Genomic DNA, 22,341 nt, shown 5'->3' on the forward strand with positions numbered 1-22,341 from the left:
GTCAATGGATCGGAATTTAGAGTTAAGGCAGGCTCAAGCATTGTCTAGGACAAAGAGCAAATTGCTCCCATTTGCAAAAAAGATCAATCCAGAATCAACATGTTGGAAAATATTATGTGTGGCCTCACATTCCATCCCTCACCTTTTTGAAATGTACTGAATCAGTGATCAATCAACTGCTCAACTCTGACTTTGTGCTGATTTCGACACTCACGGCCACCTTTGCTGCATTCATTAAGCTCTGTGAGCAAATGGGGGAGCAGCTTAAGGATCCGACTACAGTGCTTGTGCTGTTGCACTCTTAAGATGGTGTTTGTAGAGTACTGCCAACGTGTCAAACCTCCTGCATACCATCCTGACCCAATTATTAAAGAAAAGGAAAATCGACATAGGTCGAGGTGTTTTGACCTGACAGAAGTTAATCAAATTGGATCCTCGTCTACACCTCCCATTCCGATTAAAGAGGCTCAAATTCTTCTGCAACCTCCAAAGTGCAAATCGACAGTCACAAACTGATCAAGAAATGACCTTTAAACCAATGTAAATAGGCTCTCCCTACGGCATCTGAACAAGCATCCACAATTAGTCAAAAGAAATCTGCACCTGGAAAAAAAAATCTCTGCGAGGCATGCAATTACTTCAGACATTGAGGCTCCTGCACAGACTAAGCCATCATCACAGCTCGCCATTGGCCCGGAACTTACATCTGACACTTTGTTACCCAATGAATTGAATGTTGGCCGTACAAAGAATTTGTGAGATCTTCGTAAAAGCAAAAAGTGCTGGCAACACTGAAGGTTGCACAGCCCAAATCGGCAAGGAAAAGTCAATTAACAAAAGCGGTTCAAACAAGAGGGGTAGCTGGTAAAGGGGTTAAAGAAAAAACACCCCAGCCATCAAACAAAAAGTCTACCAGTAGTAAAGCCTTGATCGGAAACATCACCCTACCAAAAGCAGGGATAAGGCAGCAAGGCTTATCTCAACCGGTGGATTCTGAGCTCCTCTCAAGCAATCAGCCTACTTCCAAGACTTCAGAGAGATTTGAAATTGTGGAATCCAATGAAGATAGACAGTGCAGAGTTATTGAATCTATCGTCAAGAGGAAGGGAATGAAGTCTTGCCAGAGCTGAAGAACAATATAACGAGTTAGGGCAGGCAATCGATCCAGGTTAAGCCGGCCTCTAATACACCAAAGAGACAGAAGATTCAGACGGTGGACGATTGTCAAAGTCCTGCTATGTCAAACACCCCGCTGGATTGTGACATCATATTGCCAGAAGCAGATGCCCTTCACACGAGGATTAATCCAAAAGTTTATCATCATATGGTAGAGAGAGAACTGATATCGAAGAAAGATTCTTATGTCTCACCCTTGAGAATTATGAAACTGGTGAGTAAAACTAAAGGAATGAATGCCACTGGCGCACTGAGGAATCGACAAACTGCGAAGATTAGCCTAAAATATGCAGTCTCAAAATCAATGGGTACCCTGACCTTATCTACTCTTGGAGAGAATCTGATCTCTGAAAGACAGATTAATCCTAAATAGGGCCAATGTCATCAGGCTCCTTCATGTGCCAACTTTAAGATCCTTATCTTCTGATCTGCTCTTAATTGAATTACCAAAGGACCAACTGAGTGATCCTACATGTGGCGACTCTGCTGTTTGCTCAGCGCTTATTGAAGGAAGCTAACCACCTGCACCCGATGGGCTTTGATTTCGTTGAATAGGACGAACCTGAGCAACAAGCAGCTGATCAAACCATGAGTCGCCTAACATTACAAACATGGAAGGACCAGCAAAAAGAACTGCAAAGGGGCAGGTGAGTAGGGGCCCACAACATCTGAGATCAAATATTAATAAGTGGGAAAATAAAACTCTTGAAAAAGAGGAAGGAGTAGAACATTGGAAGTGGCTGGCTGGACTCCTGCCCGACAAGATAGGGAAACCCTAATGCCGAGGAGAGGCAAATCGGAAGCAGTTCAAACTTGCTAGTTGGAATACAAGGGGGTTCACGGAACTAGGTGAGCATGGCTTTATTCTCCTTCAAGAAACGTGGCTAATGGAAGCCCCCCATTGCAGAGGGATATTCCATCTATCTTAATCAAGCGGTGAAAGGGGAAAGAGGTCGTCCCCAGTCGGGCCTCCTCTTTCCCATTAGCAATCGACTGCAGTTTGAACTCTTAGAATTATACACGCCAAATCATTACATCCAGTTGGTTGCGGGAAAGATAACCTTGCTTAAACAATTCGGACAGAAGCACATTTTCATTTATCAACCTATATTGGAACCCAGCCATTCATGACCTGAAAAGTTTCCCAGAACAAGTAGCAGCTATGATTGATGAGCAAAGGGAGAAATGGAAGGACCCGTTTGTCATCATGGGCGGTGATCTGAACTCATATTGTCTTGATAATTATGAAGGGATACTATGGACTACCTAGCAGCAACAACAACACCACCAACCTCACAAACAAGAGGTTACCGCTGGAGATCTATGATAGCCTCGAGAGATCTGTTGATCTTAAACGGGAATACAATGGGTGATATCCCAGCACAAGCAACATGGCACCGAAAGACCGGTGCCCAAATTATTGACTATATTTGTGTCTCACAAAATATGATGGCGTTGGTTGACTCGTTAATGGTCAAGCCCAAAAATACTAGTGACCATAATCTACTCTCCTTGGTGTGGACTGCGCTTGATAATACCCCTGGCCCTCAGTATAAGGAGGATCTGGAGGTCACCCCAGGAAGAAACAGAGTAAGGATAACTTCAAACTATATTATTTCCCTCCATAGACAGAGGTGGAGATCACCCGGAACAACTTTGCTGACACAAATGTACCCATTAACTACTCATCTCTGCTTACAGCCTATGAGATCAAGAAGGCAACGGGAGGAATCCTCCTATTCACAGATTGCACGCCTTTGACCAGGTTATCTGGTGGGGAAAAAAATTACTAACTAAATCAATAAATGTTTTGAAAAATAGTGCAACAGAGTCAAAGTTAGAGATACATAAATTAAAGCAAAGCTATTGCAACTGGTGCAAAATTCATATAAAACAGCTCATGCGCATGGATGCTGAAAAGATGCTTATGTCAAGAAGATCAAGAAATACAGTGGAAATCTGGGCCATGATTAACAACATAGATGCACCTCAAGACAGCCTGCTAGCAAACCCTATTTCACCTTCCATATGGATCACTTATTGTTCAAAATACTCTGACCCCAACGAAGATCTAAGTCATCGGATAACATCACCTACCTGCGAGGGTCTCAACATCACCTTAGACGGCATCTATAGGATAATCACAGGTTTGAAAAGTTTGAGGGCGGCAGGCCCAGACAGGATGGCAAATGTCCATCTTAAAGCAAACCCATCACAATGGTCAATCCTTTTAGTCATGCTATTTAAACATATCTTAGCCACTCGCTGTGTCCCGCTGTTCTGGAAGAAATCAGTAATCGTCCCTATTCATAAGAAGGGGTCTCGTCTTGATCCAATTAACTATCGCCCAATTGCGCTCTTGGACACAACTGGGAAGGTCTTTGCAGCGCTTCTATTAAAGAACTTAGTCACCTGGAGGCAGGAAAGCGGTATGAATGGCAAGCAGGTTTCGTGAAGGGGGTGGGTACAGCCCTTAATGTCTTCATCATCAATCAAGACCAAAAAAACTCTATATGGCCTTCCTAGATCTCTCCCAGGCTTTTGACACCGTGTGCTGGAGAAGGCTGTGGGACAAACTTCAGTCATGGGGATGCCCGTCTAAAATTCTTGAACCAATACAAGACCTCTATTCAGAAACATTCAGAAACATATATTAGCATCAGACTTGATCGCTCAGGCCTATTGATGAGGGAAATCAGTACCAACCAGGGCCTGAAACAAGGTTGCCCATTGGCACCTGAGCTGTTTAATTAATATATATATTATTAATCAGATGTGGTGGGTGCTTTTGATTCTGTCAGATATTTTCCACCGAAAATCAGACAATAAAAAATTGATGCCTGATGTATGCAGATGAACTAGTCCTACTGGACCAGAAACCAGTGGGTCTCCAGAGGCAGATCGATGCGTTACACAATTATGTTACTAACAACAGTTTGGAAATAAATCCATCCAAATCAACGATAATGGTCTTTAAAGGTGCTGCTAATGGCAAGATCAAGAAAACATTCTCGTGGCAACTGATGGGGAGTAACATCCCTGTAGTTAAATCCCTAACGTACCTGGGAACTTGGCTAAATACAAGCAATATACCGAGATTGGAATGATTAAGAGCCAAAGCCAAACATCTGGCATCTTAAGGGAGGATTTTGATGAGAAGATCCTGCAGGTTCTCTTTAGTACCACTAGTATTCTATTGAATGAAAGTCCTGCCTATTTTGACTTTTGGAGCAGAAACATCGTTCTCATTTGAAGGTGAATTCTGGTCTAAAATAGAGGGGGTCTTCTGGAAGCAACACTAAGATTACCCAGAAGTACTCCTGTCCAAGCTATCCAGATGGAGTTGGGCCTTACATTAATTAAAACAACTGTTATCTGGAAAACCCTCCGTTTATTGAGGAAATGTCTGGATACCTCTAGGACTGGGGGTTTCAAGGTATTAAGAGAAGCCCTCCTGGGAAACAACGACCAGACACTGTCTGAATAGCGAATTATCTGTCAATCAATCCTGCTTGACCTGTAAGAATCAGAACTATCTTTATGCAACAATCCAGATAAAGTTAAAAATAAATTATACATCCAGGATTGGATTCAAACTCGGGATGAACTACAATCCAAGAAATATTACGGAAAATCATTCCTAGAATCAAGGAAACTAAATTAATTACCTAGATATTTGCAGTTGTGTCCACATTGGTATTTTAGGGACCAATTTCTGGGGTTCCGTTTAAATCTCTTTCTGACTAGAGAAATTTTAAGTGGAAGGAAAGGATATTCTCTGGAAACGGAATGTAGACTGTGTCAGGACGGAACCATAATTTAATCACTAAAGCATTTAGTTCTGTTTTGCCGAGTGATGTACCAAGCCAGGCTGCTTCTAATGACTGGGGTGATTAAAACTTATGGTCCACGAACACATGAGGAGTGGTGGATTGAACTACTTATGGGAACTCCTACTCCACTGATTTTAGTCTTGATGAAACTGCTATTTCAGAAGATTGATGAAATAGCAAAGATCTAAAAAAAAAAGATTATTTTTAACTGTATTGTTTAATACCTGATTTTTATTGTTTAAGAAGAACAAGTTACTTCTTACCTTGTAACGTTCTTTCGATGGGATGTTCCTCCGACGTATTCCTCATCTTAGATATATCCTTCTAGCTCTGCTGGCCTCGGAAAATGTTTTCTCTAGAGGGCGCTGCGCGTCGACGTCCCTCGAGATGTCCTTCGACAGCCGCCGTATCGACGTCATCCTGCCTATAAAGGCCACGCGCAGCGTCCGTTGCTCAGTTCCGTTTTGTGGCCCACAGTATAACTGTCTGGACTAGACTTATCACCCTGAAGGAGCGTAAGCTGCAACAACAAGGGAAGTAGAACTGCGGGGATGGATGGGAGGGTCGATGAGGAATACGTCAGAGGAACATCCTGTCGAAAGAACGTTACAAGGTAAGAAGTAACTTGTTCTTCGAAGGGATTGTGTCCTCCGACGTATTCCTCATCTTAGATAGGCTCCCATAGCAGTATTCTATATTCGGAGGAGGGAGTACTGACTTCACGCTGTCTTCTATTGATGAATAGAATGCAGTACAGCCCTTCCAAACCTAGTCTCTTGACTAGAGGAGGAATCCAGATTGTAAAAACGTGTAAAGGTATGGACAGACGACAATGTAGCGGCCGGCACGCCTCTTTTGAGGGCCGATGAAGCTGCAATACCTCTGGTCGAATGAGCCCTAAGGTTTTGAGGGGGCTCTTTCCCTACCAGTTTATAACATTCCAGAATGGCTAGAATGATCCATCTGGAAATGGTCTGCTTAGTTATTGGTAACCCCAGCTTGTGACCTGCGTAACCTACAAACAGCTGGTCTGCCTGTCTTATCCTGGCTAGTCTACTAATGTAAAAACTTAAAACCCTCCTAGGGTCTAGTCTGTGTAACCTCTCTTCCTCTTTCCCCGGGTGAGGAGGAGGATAGAAAGATGGTAGGGTAATCCTCTGAGAGATATGGAATTCAGAAACTACCTTTGGGAGGAAATTAGGCTTCACTTGCAGGACAACTTTGTCTTTGTGAAAGATTGTATGAGGGGGTTTACAAGAAAGAGCTTGTAATTCGCTCACCCTTCTAGCAGATGTAAGTGCTATTAATAAAACAGTCTTAAGGGTAAGGAATCTTAACGAACAAGAATGGAGAGGTTCGAAAGGTGTACCCATCAGGAAAGTTAGTACTAAGTTTAAATCCCATAGGGGAACTTGGAATGGTCTTGGGGGAATAAACATTGGTTAACCCCTTTAGAAACTGTATTACCAAGGGTAATTTGAAATAGGATGGTTCCTCCGCAGTACGCTTAAAGATAGATAGCGCTGCGAGATAGCCCTTAATGGTGCCAACTTGAAGGCCTGAATTTGCCAAATATAGTAGGAAGGACAAAACCATTGGTGTACCACATGAAAATGGGTCGATATTCTGTTCTCTACACCAGCTGCAAAATCTGTTCCAACGGCAGCGGTATAAAGACTTTGTTGCTGGCCTCCTTGCCGAAAGCAACACCTCCATAACATCATCAGGGAGGTCCCAATCCTTGTACCTCAGCCGTTCAGAAACCAAGCGTGAAGGTTGAGGGTTTTGATGTCTGGATGGAGAACCTGACCTCCCTTCTGTGAGAGTAGGTTCTCTCTGAGAGGAAGTCGAATTGGAGGGTAGATGGACAAGTCTAGAAGGTCCGGGTACCACGTTCTCCTGGCCCAATCCGGGGCAATTAGGATCATGGCTCGCCGGAATCTTCTCAACCTCCTGATCATTTGAGGAATGACAGGGACCGGTGGGAACGAGTACAGAAGCGGAAACTCCCAGTCCACTATGAACGCGTCTCCCAGAGCTCCTCTCGGAGGAAATTCCCTTGAGCAGAACAGGTCGCATTTCCTGTTTAGGCTGGTGGCGAACAGATCTACCTGAGGGGTTCCCCAAAGGGCGAAGATCTCTTGAAGGACTTCCTGAGCTAGCTCCCACTCGTGGGAGACTGTGTTCTGCCTGCTCAGAGCGTCCGCTGTCAAGTTCTTCTCTCCGGCTAGGTGAACTGCCGATAGAGAGATTCCTTCTTGGATTGCCCAAAACCAGAGCTGCATCGCCTCTCTGCACAGGGGTAGTGATCCTACGCCTCCTCTTTTGTTGAGGTAATGCATGGCCACCGTGTTGTCCGTCATTATCCGGACGTTTTTCCCTTGTACAGCTGGCAGGAAAGCCTTCAACGCAAGTCTGCTGGCTCTCAGCTCTAACAGGTTGATGTGTAGTCTGGACTCCGATGGAGACCAACGACCGCTGATGGTCAAGTCGTTGGCGTGGGCTTCCCACCCCGTGAGTGAGGCATCCGTGACTACTGTTATCTCCGGCCAGGGTTGCCAAAACTGTTCTCCTTTCAGAATGTTCTCCTGACAGGCCCACCACTGAAGGTCTCGAGCCACCCTGCCGGGAACCTGAAGAAGATCTGTCATTCTCCCTGAGAATTGTGACCACTGAGTCCTCAGTGCCCACTGGAGGGATCTCATTCTCAGGCGAGCCTCTGGCACAAGGAAAATGCAGGATGCCATGAGGCCTAGCAACCTCAAAAAGTCGAAGGCTGGGAGACGTTGGGCATGTTGGAACTTGGTAACCATCTGTAGAATATCTTGAGCCCTCACGTCTGGTGGCGAGGCTTTTCCCAGGGAAGTATCCAGGATCGCTCCTATGAACTGGAGTCTCTGCGATGGTATCATTTGAGACTTCTTTAAATTGAGGGAGAAGCCCAGTTTGTGAAGGGAGTAGCACACGTGATTTAGCTGGATCTGAGCTTGCTCCGGAGAAACAGCCCTGATCAGCCAATCGTCCAGGTAGGGGTAGACGTGAATCCCTTCCCTCCTTAGACTTGCAGCCACTACCAACATTAACTTGGTGAAGACCCTCGGGGCGGAGGTCAGCCCAAATGGCAGTACTCGAAATTGATAGTGAGAATTGCCAATTGCGAACCTCAGGTATTTCCTGTGTTTGAGATGGATAGGCACATGGAAATAAGCGTCCTGAAGGTCCAGAGATACCAACCAGTCCTGAAACTGAAGGGCCTGGAGGATCTGAGAAAGAGTGACCATCTTGAATTTGTCTTTCCTGAGGAATTTGTTCAATTCTCGCAAGTCCAAGATGGGTCTCAGTCCTCCGTCTTTCTTCGGAATGAGAAAGTAAGGGGAGTACCAGCCCTTGTTCCTCTCCGCTACAGGTACCGGTTCTATGGCACCTTTCTCTAGCAGGTCCAAAATTTCCTGCAAGAGGAGCGGATCTGGAGCTTTCTGAGAGCTGATCCCCGGTGGATGACTCTGAGGTATACGTAGGAAAGGTAGGCAGTAACCTTGGGCGACTGTTTCCAATGCCCAAGCATCTGACGTGATAGCCTGCCATACCGTCAGATGTTGAGTCAACCTGCCTCCTACAGGTGTCCTGTGAGGGGAGTCCTCAGAGTGGTTTTGGGGCGGCTGATGCAGATGCCGATGGTAAAGAGGCACCTGCTGTTGCTGCGGCTTTAGAATATCTACCCCGTCCACCTCGGGTAGTTCTTCTTTGACCCCTTTGAGCCGGTCGTCCTCTACCTCTTCAGAATGCGGAGTAGAAGCGAAAGGACTTGCCCCTCGCAGAGGTTCCTGTGGGACGAAAAGGAGTCTGACGGATTGCAGCTCCTAGGGATTTTGCTGCTGCTTTTGAAGTTTGCAGTTTCTCTAAACTGTCATCCGCCTTTTTCCCGAACAAAGAAGAGCCATCAAATGGCATGTTCAAGAGCCTGGCTTGCACATCTGGGGCAAAACCCGACTTTCTCAACCAAGCGAACCTCCTGGTTGATGTACTTGCCGCCATTGCTCTGCTGATACGGTCAGCCGAATCAATGCCAGTCTGGAGGGATTCGCACATAGCGTCTTTAAAGTCCTGTATAATAATCAGGAACGCATCCCTTTCTTCTCCCTCCGGGATGCAGTCAGCCGCTGTAGAAGCACACTCCCAAAGTGTATGGCTGAACCTAGCAAGGATGCAAGTAGCATTAACAGACTTTAACGCCATGCTGCATGCTGAAAAGACTTTCTTTGCCATAGCATCATATTTTTTATCGTCCCTGTCCTGTGGGACTGTAGGATAAGCCGTCTTGACATCGGTAGAGGATGCTGCTTGTACCACCAGACTTTCTGGGGATGGATGTTTAGACAAGAACTCTGGGTCTGTGGAAGATACCCTGTACTTTGCAGACAGTTTTTTATTTACTGTTGGTATTACATCTGGGGTTTCCCAGTTTGTCATGATCTTTCTCTGAAGAGCTTTATGAAAGGGCACCACTGGATCCTCTTGTGGGCCTTTGTCAAGAATATCCGTGAGGTCATCTTGCTGGAAAGATTGTGAAGGTGTAGACCACCCCATGAACTCTGTAATCCTGGCCATTAAGGCTCTGTAGGGGGTTTCAGCATGCTCCCCCGGGTCTGGCTTAGCAAAATCCACCTCAGGGGAAGTGTCTAACCCACTTGCCTCATGTAAAGAATCATGAAGATCCTTTAATCTGCGCTCTTCAGCGGAAAATTCCTCTCTAACTGGGGTTGCAGGTCCCTGTAACTCAAATGTGTCTTGTTCAGACAAATCACCCTCTTCTAAAATTGAGGATATAGTTCTCAATTGTTCTGAACTCATAAAGGGAGTAAATCCCATTTCCAAGGCAGAGGGTGCCGAACTTGTCATTATTGGCCTCGAAAACGTCGATGTCGTCGTCGACGCCGACGTCTAAGGCTTCGAGCGTGGCGTCGAAAACAGAGGTGGAGGCCTCGAGGACCTCGACAGAATTGGAATTCTACTCGACAATATCGACGCCATCGACGTCGAGGGCCTGGGGGTCGTCACTGGATGTGTGGTCACCGTGACTTTTCTCTGCGTCGACGCCGGCGTCGAGTCGACCGACCCGTGTGTCGAAGGTCCCTTCGACAACGGCGTCGAAGACATCGACCTCGACGGAACCTGCGTCGACGGAACCTTCGAGGAAGGTTTGGAGGTCATAGTCCTGCTCGAGGGTTCGAGACGCGCTCGAGAGGTTTCTTTCGACGGGTACTGCGACTCGCAGCGTTTTTGACCTTTGGGTCTTTCGACCAGAGCATCGCTCTCGGCAGTCTTCGAGGGGGTCGAGGCCGCTTTCTCGAAGACGCTCATCATATTTTTTCGGAATTCCTCCCATTCAGCCCGGGAACTATGTTTCGTGGGGCAAGGGATTCTTTTTGGCGAAACAGAGGAAGAGGAAGACGGAGAAGGGGATCTTCGACGTCTCCTCTTCGAGTGCTTCGATCTCGAGGAGTGATGAGACCCACTCCGAGACCTGGAGCGCGAATGGTGACGAGGAGACGAATGTCTCGACTTCGTCGACGAAGAAGAAGCTTTAAAAGTCTTACCTTTCTCCAGCTTCCCCCTACGCTCCTTCAGGGCCTTAGCTGTCATGGACATACAGTCCTCGCACTCCGAACAATGGTGTTCGGCTCCCAAGCACCACAGACAATTTCTGTGAGGATCGGTCAACGACATCTTTTTCCCACAATCTCGACATTTTTTGAAGCCGGATCGAGGAGTTGTCGGTTCCGACGAGGAAGCCATCGAGTACGGATCGAATAACTCGAGGTAAATAGGATTAATCTGACTAAGAACTGAGCAACAGTATTCCGAGGCACAGAGTAGCGCGGAAAAACGGAACTGAGCAACGGACGCTGCGCGCGGCCTTTATAGGCAGGATGACGTTGATACGGCGGCTGTCGAAGGACATCGACTCGAGGGACGTCGACGCGCAGCGCCCTCTAGAGAACAAATTTTCCGAGGCCAGCAGAGCTGGAAGGATATATCTAAGATGAGGAATACGTCGGAGGACACCATCCCTTCGAAATGTTATTTGGTTTTGTAAGAATGGCAAAAGGTTTACTGGTTAAACCATATAGCACCAAATAAATAAAACTTTTTTTTAAAAAAAAAAAGAAAAGGTCACCAATATTGGTGGATGCACCTGTACAGTGAGTCGCTTGTTGCCAACATGTTTATTTAAGGTTTGACATTAAAGGGCAAAAACATGGGGGAAAAGGTTTTTATTTAATAGGTTTTCATAATAGATACATTTTGTTGAAATAGTGATGACAAAGTATTCTTAGAAGACAGTCCTTTTTTGTTGTAGCACAAATGTAAATTAGGAATTTGGACAAATCAATTTTTCAATATGAATACGAGCTTTGGAGCTGTGCTTGGATAAAGGAATAATATGAGGGGGACCAATTGAAACTACAATATATTGATGTATTAAAGAATTTCTAAGTATGTGCAATAGTGGGTGATAAAGTATTTTTTTTATTTTGATAACTAGCATATGCTTTCAACAAGCATTAATTATTGTGAGAATACGAAGGCTGGTGAGGAATCAAGGTCCTGCAGCACCTATTTTGTAAAGATGCTCATTCATTCTCATCTTTGAGGTTAATGTTATCTCTTTGTGTTCGAATTTATAATCTATTCAAAGAGGTTAATGTATGAACAATCCAATGCTGTAGAAGAAAAAACAGGAGTTGGCTATGTTTATTCTGCATCGATACATAGACACACGTGAGCAACACTCTTACCTCCGAGGCTCATCACCTATATGTATTCCAGTGCATTACCAGAATCTGAAGATGGACTCTTACGAGCAAACTATCTCATAAACCAGTGGGTAAATGATAGAAATTAAGTGGCTTGGTCACTAAAGCGAATGCAATATTTTGCTATGTATATGATTAAACTATTTTGTTAATGTACTTAGGATTTCTAGCCAGTCAACACGTTATGCTAAACAGCAGGGGAGTCAATGAAAGACACCAATGCTGGAGAACTGAAGTTAATAATCGTGTTCTCCACATGGAAGACTGTACACCGTTTCATATGTGCCAACAAAGAATGGCTAGTTAAGATTTGAAGTCCTATCTGTGAGAAAGACACCCTTCGACATAGATAACTGGGCAGTGAGGTAATTTAATTCTAGACTCATTCCTTAAGTGTTAAAAACGGACGGAAATGAGTTGCTGTGGGCCAAGTTTTTCACAGGAAATTGTGGAATTGTTTTGTTATGGTACTATACACGTTTGAGTGCAGTGTTTGCAATCTGGGGGCTTTCTTGCCACTTAAGAATCATCCAGCTCATACAGGCATGGGCATCTGTGACTGGCTTGGAATTGCATTCTTACAAAATAGCTATAGCATTTTGATCTGCTCCTTTAGCAATACTCTTTGCTTCGGGACCCCCTGGGCTAGTCAGAAGTACAGCCAAAACTGTTTGTCAGCATCACTTGTACCATTCAGAATTAAATCTGCAAAAAAATATTTGTTTTTATTTCATAAAAAATGATCTCTTATTTTCATTCTGCAGGTGACTGAAATATGTACAGAAAAGCAAGATCCTGAGTCAGAAATATCAGATTTCAAGAAATCAACACTATAAAATCTCTATATACAACAAAGGGAAGATGCTCCAGAGTGATGAGAAGGAAATGAGTTGTCAAAGCATTGTGATACCTGGAAGTGATACTGAACAAGTAGTCGAGAGAACTATTGAGATCAAAAATGATTTATGTAATCCTGTATGTTTCATTATCCAAACCCCTCAGGTACAGATAGTCGAAACCTATATAAAATGTGAGAGTACAGATGGTGATGAAACTTTCCTGATATGTCAACAAAGCAAACCAGACAATGAGATGCCAAATGCAAGTAATAATCCTAACACCTTCGGTCAACAGGGACAACTCATTATTTACAAGACCATGCATATTGGAGAAAATACTTATCAATGTACTTCGAGTGAGCCAAACATCGGCTATCAGTTCAATATGAGGCTAGAGGAGCGGACTTGCTTGAATTCACAACCTTATCAATGCTCTAAATGTGAGCAGACCTTTGCTAGCAAATCCCTTCTGAATAAACATGCGCGAACACATTTAGAACTAAAGCCTTATCAGTGCACCGAATGTGGGAAACGCTTTAGTCATAAAATCACTGTGCTACAACATGAGCAAAAACATTCAGGATTGAAACCTTATCCATGTAATGTATGTGAGAAGAGCTTCAGTGAGAAAACCAATCTGGCCAAGCATCAGAAAACACATACAGGAATCAAACCTCATGTGTGCAGTGTATGCCAGAAAAGTTTTTGCAAGAAGTATAGTCTTACTCAGCATGAGAAAATACACAAGGGAGAAAAAATTCATCAGTGCGATAGCTGTGAAAAAAGATTTGTTCAGAAAATTCAGCTCACTAATCATGAAAGAACCCACACTGGCGAAAAACCTTTTCAATGTGAAGAATGTGATAAAAGCTTTACTCAGAAAATTCACCTGACTCAACATGAGAGAATTCACACAGGTGAAAAACCTTATGAGTGCAAAACATGTCAGAAATGTTTCAGTCATAAAATCAGCCTGAGACACCATGAGAGAACACACACTGGGCAAAAAAGGAAGCAGGTGCGTTGAATAGTAGTGAGTTTGCCAGCCTGATTGTAAATAAAAACAGCAACCTGATCAGTGCACTGAATGTGGTAAAAGCCTCATACACTCAAAGAAACTTGATTAGTGTACCAAATGATGAACTAACTGCTTGTTAGAAATTGTCCCATTCAAAGTGCGCGCACACAAATTGGGAAGTTGAATACCATGTTGTATTGGGGACTTTCATACACACTTTACTGAATGCCAGCAAGACAATACACTGTTTGTCATATCCAGCAGAAAAAGGCTCCAATGACAACTTTGGCATTGAGTTGCCACTGTTTAAGACATTTAAAAATCAGAACATTATTTCTATGCTATTGATGCCCTCGCAACATAATCCGTAGTAGTTTATTTTTTTAACAAAAAGTGTCACCAAGCACTCGCCACGGCTAAGGCTAGAGGGAATGGGTGCGCCATTTGCTGTGCAGTACCCTACAGCATAAGCTTACTGGGAATTAAGGTCTTCGACTCACTTGTTTGCAAACTGTACCAAACTAGAGAACTGGCCTTCATGAAAAACACATCCATAAACTGAATTCCAGAAAAGGGCCTTGTAAACTTGTTTTCGTCCTTGTCCTGAAAAACACTTAAGGAAGGGAATTCTAAAGAAGTTCCTTCCCAAAATAATCAAGAGATTCTGCTTGGAAGGATCTACATAATATATATTCACAAACACCCAGACATTACTAAAAGGAGAAAGCTCTCAAAGATGCTTGTGATTTTAGAATCCTCCTTAATTATTGGTGTCCTTCAACCCACATAGGCACACAGTGGTGAACTATGTTTCAATCCATTCTCAGACAGCCAAACTGTCATCCAAAGCTACAGCAATATTGTTTATTGAAAGTCATTGGGTGAGGAGGAAAGTGTAGAGGATAACTTAGGTTGCCCATAGACGTGGCAACATATTAATTTACAAAGTATATATTTCAAACTGCACTCGTCAATTAATCTTCATTGTTTTTTAAAATTGCTCTTTCACTGAAATAAGGTTTGTTTTTGCAGTACATGCCAAACCTAACCCAGAAACCGCCCCATATGAACTTCAGCTATAAAATAAACCTGGTATGCCACGAGAGGACGTACATAGAGGAACAACTCTATGGATATAAGGTTCAATTAGTTTCATCCCCATTCAACAAATCCAGATTCTGCAAACACTGATCCGACCCCTTGGATTTGCTGATTGACAGCTTGGTGAACAATAGATCAGCCGAATTGCGATGGTATCCATTATTTCTATCTTAGAACAGAATGGGTTTAGCCAAGAGGCTGTTTTCAGGGGAGCATATTAAAGGTGCCAGGAAATAGCCAAATGGGGAACAAGGAGCAGTGGTGTGTGTCTGTTGGTGGGGGGGTCAAGAGCTGCGTAGGGACAGCAAAACAGCCATGCCATATGGGGACCGCGCCAGAGCCAGTAGGTCACACTGAGAGGGAGTGGCAGCGTTGGCTAGGTTGGTAGCAGAATGAAGGGGTGGTGCAGGAGGTGGGGCATGTGGGCTCAGCCTAAGTTTAGGCAGAATGGGGTAAGAAAAGAGGATGCAGGGCAAGGAGTATAATTTTTAAAACTGATTCAGATTCAACAAATGGGGCACCAGTGCACGAGTCGGCGAGTAGTATTCAGGGGGGAGGTATTCGTCATGGTGGGCATTGACAAATTTGTATTTCGGGAAGAGAACATACCAGGGAGAAATTATTAGTTTGAAAAACTGGATGAAGGATTCAGGTCTACAATCGAACTACCTGAGAGAAGACTTGTGAAAACCTGACAACACAGTAATAGAGTGAGAAAAGCTGGATATTGTAACATAGCTGGATACAGTTCGAGACAGAAATGTCAGTAGGTGCTTACAGAGACCATTACATGTAGAATAAATAGGGAAATTGTTATCTCATGCAGTATAAAAAATAACGTGTACAGCCCACTGAGAGAAACAAATTCAATTAAACCTTTTTGAAGTAATGTACATATATAGAACACCTGCCATTTGTTTAGTAATGTTAGACATTATCTCAACATACCCATCTCAAGAATGTATTTCATTAAATACATGTTAGGTGTATATTTAAACTTTTGAAGAAACAAATCCAAGAGAAAATCACTGACATGCTTCCTATAAACTGGACGCCGGAACTGCTGAAAGATGTTTGCTTTGGCACAGTGCAGAAACTTAAAATAACACTTGCCGTTACTTTGTGGGAATAATAATGGCAAACATTATCCTAATCTGCTTGAATTTGGAATGATGATCATATTCTTATGGCACACAGATTTATCGAAGGAGTCTCTTATTGCCAAATTCCAACACCAAATGCATTGTCTTGTCAAGATTGGGCTTTCATCATTACATCGGAAACCTAACCAACAGTTTTTATTTTCTGATTTTAGCTAAAACTCGACATCTACAATTCAATTCTGATCTATGACATTGCAATATATGAAGCCACAAGCAAATCTTATCTATCAAAATCCATAGGTTCAGGTTACCAAGTCGACAGATCCAACAAAACGCAACTCTACTCGTCAAGATGGACAAACCACTTCTTACCATGTTGGGTCAGCTTATTGAATCAACATCAGCATTTCAGTAGTAGCCTGCCTTCCAGCATCCACCATGGCCCCTTTTTTAAAACATTGTTGCAGGGTGTAGCTTGGTTACAGCTGTTGTGATGCCACCTGATTAAAAATAAATACCTAATTGGACGCCAGTATAATATTAAAAATTGCTTAATACAAATTAAATGTTCAAACTGACATTCTGGTGTAGAAAAACAGAACATTCAAAGTCACAGCAAAGGTCTATGTAGTCTGCTTATACTAAAGCTTGATGCCACAGCATTTCTAACCAACCAGACATTAGCTTGATCTTTCTTTCATATGAGCTACAACCTCAATCTGAAATGCAATTCTCACAGCTTATGCCGATATAACATTCTTTTGTGGCAAACTGTGCCTCAAAGTGGACTAATGCGCCCAATCTTTAAGAATTGTATTGGATAATCTTCCTGTTTCCCCCTGCTAAAAGGCAAACACAATTGTTTATAGTTTGTTAGGTGTGTTTCTATTTATTACAAAATGATAGATTATGTACAAGTTTTCTGTTCCCATTCAATGTTTAATATAAAGAACTGTGCTCAACATGCTTGCCTTTCATTTGTCAAATTGTGCCTGTTCTGTGAAATTGTTAGTCTATTAAAGAGTACTGTGAAGAGCCTTAAAATGCAGTCATAATGCATACTAATGTGCACCGTGCAAGGGTCAGGCAGCAGTAAGAAGGCTCAGTTTACTAATTTATTTAAAGTATGTTATTTAGCTTCAGGTTAAGTGGAAGAGTAGTGAACAGGAGCACGAAGGCAACTGACACTCGGAACACTTACTTGACAAATGCCCTGGGTTCAGCGCCTTTTCCCAGCTGCGACATCACACACTGTCTATTGTGCAGGCACATTCATTCAATAAATAACACACTACCTCTCTTTCATACACAAAACAACGCACTCAGACATGTGCCAATATCGGGAAACACAAATCCTGACGGGTGGAATCCGAAGCATTTAAACAATGGGAGCAAAATAATGGTGTACAACAAGATGTTAAAGCATGTACAACTACTAAGAAGAATGTCAGGGAGTGCAAATCTACTTAGACCAAAGTTCAGTGGCACCAGATAGCGTACATTTGTGGAAGACCCATGTCACTTTCTCATGAAAATCTACATGTCAACAGAATAAGCGTTTTGAAACCATGGGAACAGCACATTGTAATCTACAGTGTTTTTGACTACTAGAGGAACAGGCCATTTCAAGCAAGTTAGCTGATGAGTGGCCTCCGAATAGCATATTTACTACACTGCTTCTGATTAGATTGACACTAGCACATTTTGAACAGCTGTACTGGACTTGTGAAACCTAGGTCAACAAGACCTAAAAGAAGCTACCTCATGTCAAAACAGTGCTAAGCTACAACGTTTCCCTCAGTCAGTATCAATATGATCATTTGGTAGAGACGTCTTGATAAACGCAATGCAATGAGCAACAGGCACATGCACTTCCTAACTGTAATTGTCCCAGAAAAGCAGTTTACCTTGGGACCTGGAATCATTTTACCCTTCAGAATACCATTACCAGCGAGCTGGGTACCAAGCTGGCAGCGCGCACTTAATGTAATGTAAGTGGTCATGTATAGAGCCCTTCTACCACTATTGGTGGCCTTGCTGTGTGTAGCTCTATAAAAAAGGTGGGGTGGTTTTAATTAGTGGGAGAAGCAGATGAGAATCCTGTGGGCTTTACAGGTGCAAGTCGGAAGTACCCAGTTCCCGATTGCCAATCTGCTTTCTTTGTGTTTGGTGGAGGAACTTGGCAGTATGTTCTCTGTGGGAAGAGGCAAAAATATTAGACTACAGCGCTTTGGACATGGTTAGCCACTGACTTTGGAGAGTGTGATGTGGTTCAAAGGGGGAGCTTATCCATGGCTTAGTTACTTGAAGTGCTAACGGCTAGGCTTCTACTGGCCGTCAATGGGTTGTTTTGTGAAGGCATCATGAAGCATGACGGACAACAGTGAGTACTCTTGCCCTGGTACCATAAATTGTCTAAATCGAAGGATTTCCCATTTTGTTGCATCTGTGCCGTTATGCGCCAATGGATCTACATCAGACAGCCCGACATGGCTGCATTCGGCTCCTCTAATCACACCTGTACTGGGGGGGGGCGTGGGGGGGAATTACTTTCACTAGCTTTTATAACTAGCCTTCTAACCCGCCTGTGCTGCGACAGTAGTTCCCTGTACATTGTTTCCGTCCTACTTTACCTATTGCATCATTTTAGTATCTCTGCACTCAGTCGGGCCTGCACGTGTCTTCAGCCCATTCGCCATACTGTGCCATACAAGCACTCTTGAACTTAGTTGTCAATGCACCTGCATTTAGTCCTGTTGTTATCCTGCATTAGCCTTTGCGTGTTTGAATTAGCCCATTGCTAAATGCATCTTGAAATAGCCTAAATTCCATTTTTCCTTGCTTGTTTGAAATAGCCCATTGTTCACTCACTAAATGAAACAGCCTAAATTCTACTTGCCTTGCTTGTTTGAATTAGCCCACTGTTCACTCGCCAAATTATTCTTTTTTAGAAATAACCCAACACTTACTAGCGTGCTTGCCTGAATTAGCCTAAACTGTATACAGTACCACCTTCTCCCACTTAGCATGTGTACCACGCTCCTCTACCGTAGCATGCTAGGCATATTACTCATCCTTAACATAATACTGCTTTATGCCAGGATGGATCCAACCAACTGTCCAAACACCTTCAGTGTAACCAATCCCACTAGGACCAACACCCACAGGCCCAACTCTCTAACTCCCCACACTACACTTGCACCCCCAATTGCCACTCCAGACTCCTCAGACTCAGATCATGCACTCTACCCATGCTCACTAACGCCACTCCTGCACATGCAACACTCAGAAATTTCAGACTAGGAACTCGCACCAATGGTAGACTTAACCATCATCTCAACAGTCACTCCACCATCTCCAGTACTTTGCCACCCAACATAGAGTCTGAACTTAACCCTACTAAAACTCAGAAATCCACATCTATAACTGCCAAACGGTCACCTATGGGAGGGTAACGCAGACATCCTACCAGCCAAATTATCTATATCACCCAAAAACATCATAAATATGCATGTCATCTACCGGCCTCTGGGTCTCCCTTTAGACTTTCAAGGTCATGTCATCCACTTACTCAGTGAAACCTTTAAAAAAAAAAACCACACAAAAACCTTACTCCTAGGTGACCTCGACCTAGGACTCAATGATCCTAACGATAAAGCCACTACATCACTCTCCAAGGACGTCACAGATCTCGGTTTCTCCCAGAAAATTATGACCTCCCCCCCACCCACTCTAAAGGCTGCACCCTTAACTGTGTGGTCGACCACAATTGTGACTCCACCATCATGTCGAACTCGGCCTACCCATGGACAGACCACAACTGTATACAATTCACCATCCCCTCAGCCCCAAGTACCAAAACTACCACACAGGCATCTGCTACTCAAGCAAGAAGTTCAAAAAAGCTAACCGCAGATAACCTTTGTCCCTATCTTGACCTCCCATGCCTAGCACCTCCTTTCTCACAAGATCCTAGCAGATATATTCAAGGAGGTGTGCAGTCATAATGTCGACAGTCAAAATGTTGACAGTCAAAATTTCGAAAAATAAATGTCGAAAAAAATAATGTCGACAAACAATAATGTCGACATTTTTCGATATTTTTCGAAATTTTGAATTTATTGTATAAATAAATATATATAAGATGTGTTGAGTATGAGGGGTGGTTGGGGGGGTGTGGGGGGTGGCAGGGGGGTGTTGGGTGAGGGGGGGTTGGGGGGGACCCCCCCATAGTAAATGATACTATTTTTATTTATTTAATTATTGACTAAATAAATAAATATATAATTGGTATGTGTTGAGTATGAGGGGTGAAAGGGTGGTTGGGGGGGTGACAGGGGGGTGTTGGGTGAGGAGGGGTTGGGGGGGACCCCCTCCATAGTAAATGATCCTTTTTTTGGTTATTTATTAAATAAATAAATATATAAATAGAATGTGTTGCATATGAGGGGTGGGAGGGGGGTGTGGGGGGGTTGCAGGAGGGTGTTGATAGTTTTAAGGGTTTATAGTCATAATGTCTAAAAAAAAAGTCGACATTTTTTTTTCGAAAAAATGACTTTTTACATTATAAGTATAGGATGTGGACATTATTATTTTCGACATTTTTTTTCGACATTTTTGTCTGTCGACATTTTTTTTTTGACTTTCAAGGACACCATTACTCACGCAGTCAACACCATTGCCCCACTAGAAGAAAAGAAGGAAAAAAAACTATTTCCACTACAACACGTGGTTCACGGAAGAGCTCCAAACCTTACATAATAATAAATGTCAGGCGCAAATAATTTGGTAGGCTAACCCCTGTGACACCACTAAAGAAAGCTTCAAACCCATCGGCAAAAAATACAAAGACGCCATTTTCACGACCAAATCTGAAGCATATAATCGGAAGATATCCGACACCAACTCCCAATCCAAAGAACTCTTTACCATCTTTAATGAACTCGCTGACCCTCCTATCTGCACAGATGAAATCATTAAAGACGAAGCATGGTGCACTAGCATACAAGCGGCCATGGTAAAAAAAAAAATAGACCTTCTACAAAACAAAATAGAAGACCTTTTTAAAGCCCTACTGAACCAGAGCCAGCCAATACAGACCCTGCCCAACATCAAAACCACCACCTTCACTAAATTTGCATTTAAAGACATCACAGAAGAAGGTCATATACCTCCTCAAACACCTTAAACCTTCGCAATGCAAGGGCGATATATGCCCTCCCAAGATCATTAAGGAGTGTGCCGAGCCTTTTGCCACACTCTTACTGCTTTCATCAACGCCTCATTTAAATCGGGCATTGTCCCAGACAGCCTTAAGGAGGTGTGGGTGCGTCCCCTCTTAAAAAAGCCTACACTAGATCCATCCCAGCCTAACAACTACCGGCCAATAACAACCGTCCCGTTTCTGCTCAAAATACTAGACAAGGCCGCTCATAGTCAGATCCAACATTATATAGAAACCAACTCCATACTGGGAAAAAGACAGCCCGGATTCCGCAAAGGGCACGGAACCGAAACCGCCATGTTAGATCTAAAATAAATAAATAAATAACACAGATCTTGGACACTGGCAAGCCTGCCCTCCTCCTCCTCCTCCTCCTCCTCCTCCTACTAGACCTCTCAGCGGCGTTCGATCTTGTGGATCACAAAACCCTCACACACACGTCACAAACTTCTCTGACCAAGCAGCTTCCTGGATCACCTCCTTCTTAGAAGGCAGAGCAATAAAAGTCTTCTCCAACATAGCAAATGCAGCTCCCACCATCATTCACTGTGGCGTCCCACAGGGAAATTTTACTGCCCCAGCGCTATACAATCTCTTCACTAAGCCCCTTTTTGATAAACTGGATGCACTTGGGGTCGCATACACTTAACTGTGCTGATGATACCCAAGTGCTCCTTCCTCGAACCAGCTCATACCACCAAGATGCCACAACCCTACGGCAAATCTACACTATACAAGCCTGGATGGCCACAAACGGCCTATGCCTCAATGGGGATAAGACTGAGATTCCATGGGAAAAAATCCATTGTAGCTAAGCTAGACTCTCTCTATTCCAACTTCAACATAGACAACTGCATCATCCCAGTCCTATCCTCTGTGAAGACGGTAGGTGTCCATATTGATGCTTCACTTTCCATGAATAAGCAACTCAGCGCTATTCTCTCTGCCTCTGCACATAGCACCAAACTCATTAATGCCATTAAACATTTCTTAACAAAGGACAACTGTCTATCAATAGCCCTGTCTATCAATAGCCAGAGCTACCAAAGGGGCCAAGCTTGATTATTGTAATGCACTATTAGCTGGCACCTCCTCAAAAAAACATAAACGGACTCCAAATCACCCAAAATAACTCGCTCAGATCAGCACTAAGCATACCAAAAAGAGACCACATTTCACAAGCGAGAAAGTCGGTTCACTGGCTCACAGTCAAAGTCTGCATCACATTC

The 22,341-nt window shown here is 43.5% G+C and overlaps 2 protein-coding genes across 5 annotated transcripts in view; one reads left to right on the forward strand and one right to left on the reverse strand.

The window, feature by feature from the left end:
- The window catches only part of LOC138583266 (zinc finger protein 182-like), a 100,607-nt gene extending 83,755 nt beyond the window's left edge, over window positions 1–16,852 (forward strand). For all 3 annotated transcript variants that reach the window (XM_069655349.1, XM_069655351.1, XM_069655350.1), the window contains exon 3: window positions 12,592–16,852. In XM_069655349.1, coding sequence (XP_069511450.1) covers window positions 12,689–13,693 — 1,005 coding nt within the window. In that variant the 5' untranslated portion in view covers window positions 12,592–12,688 and the 3' untranslated portion in view covers window positions 13,694–16,852. The remainder of the gene's footprint in view (window positions 1–12,591) is intronic.
- The window catches only part of LOC138583265 (uncharacterized), a 560,015-nt gene that overhangs the window by 412,345 nt on the left and 125,329 nt on the right, over window positions 1–22,341 (reverse strand). The gene's annotated exons all lie outside the window — the stretch shown is intronic.

The sequence above is a fragment of the Ambystoma mexicanum genome, chromosome 3q, assembly GCF_040938575.1.
Source record: "Ambystoma mexicanum isolate Mex_15411 chromosome 3q, UKY_AmexF1_1, whole genome shotgun sequence".
Taxonomy (NCBI): Eukaryota; Metazoa; Chordata; class Amphibia; order Caudata; family Ambystomatidae; genus Ambystoma; species Ambystoma mexicanum.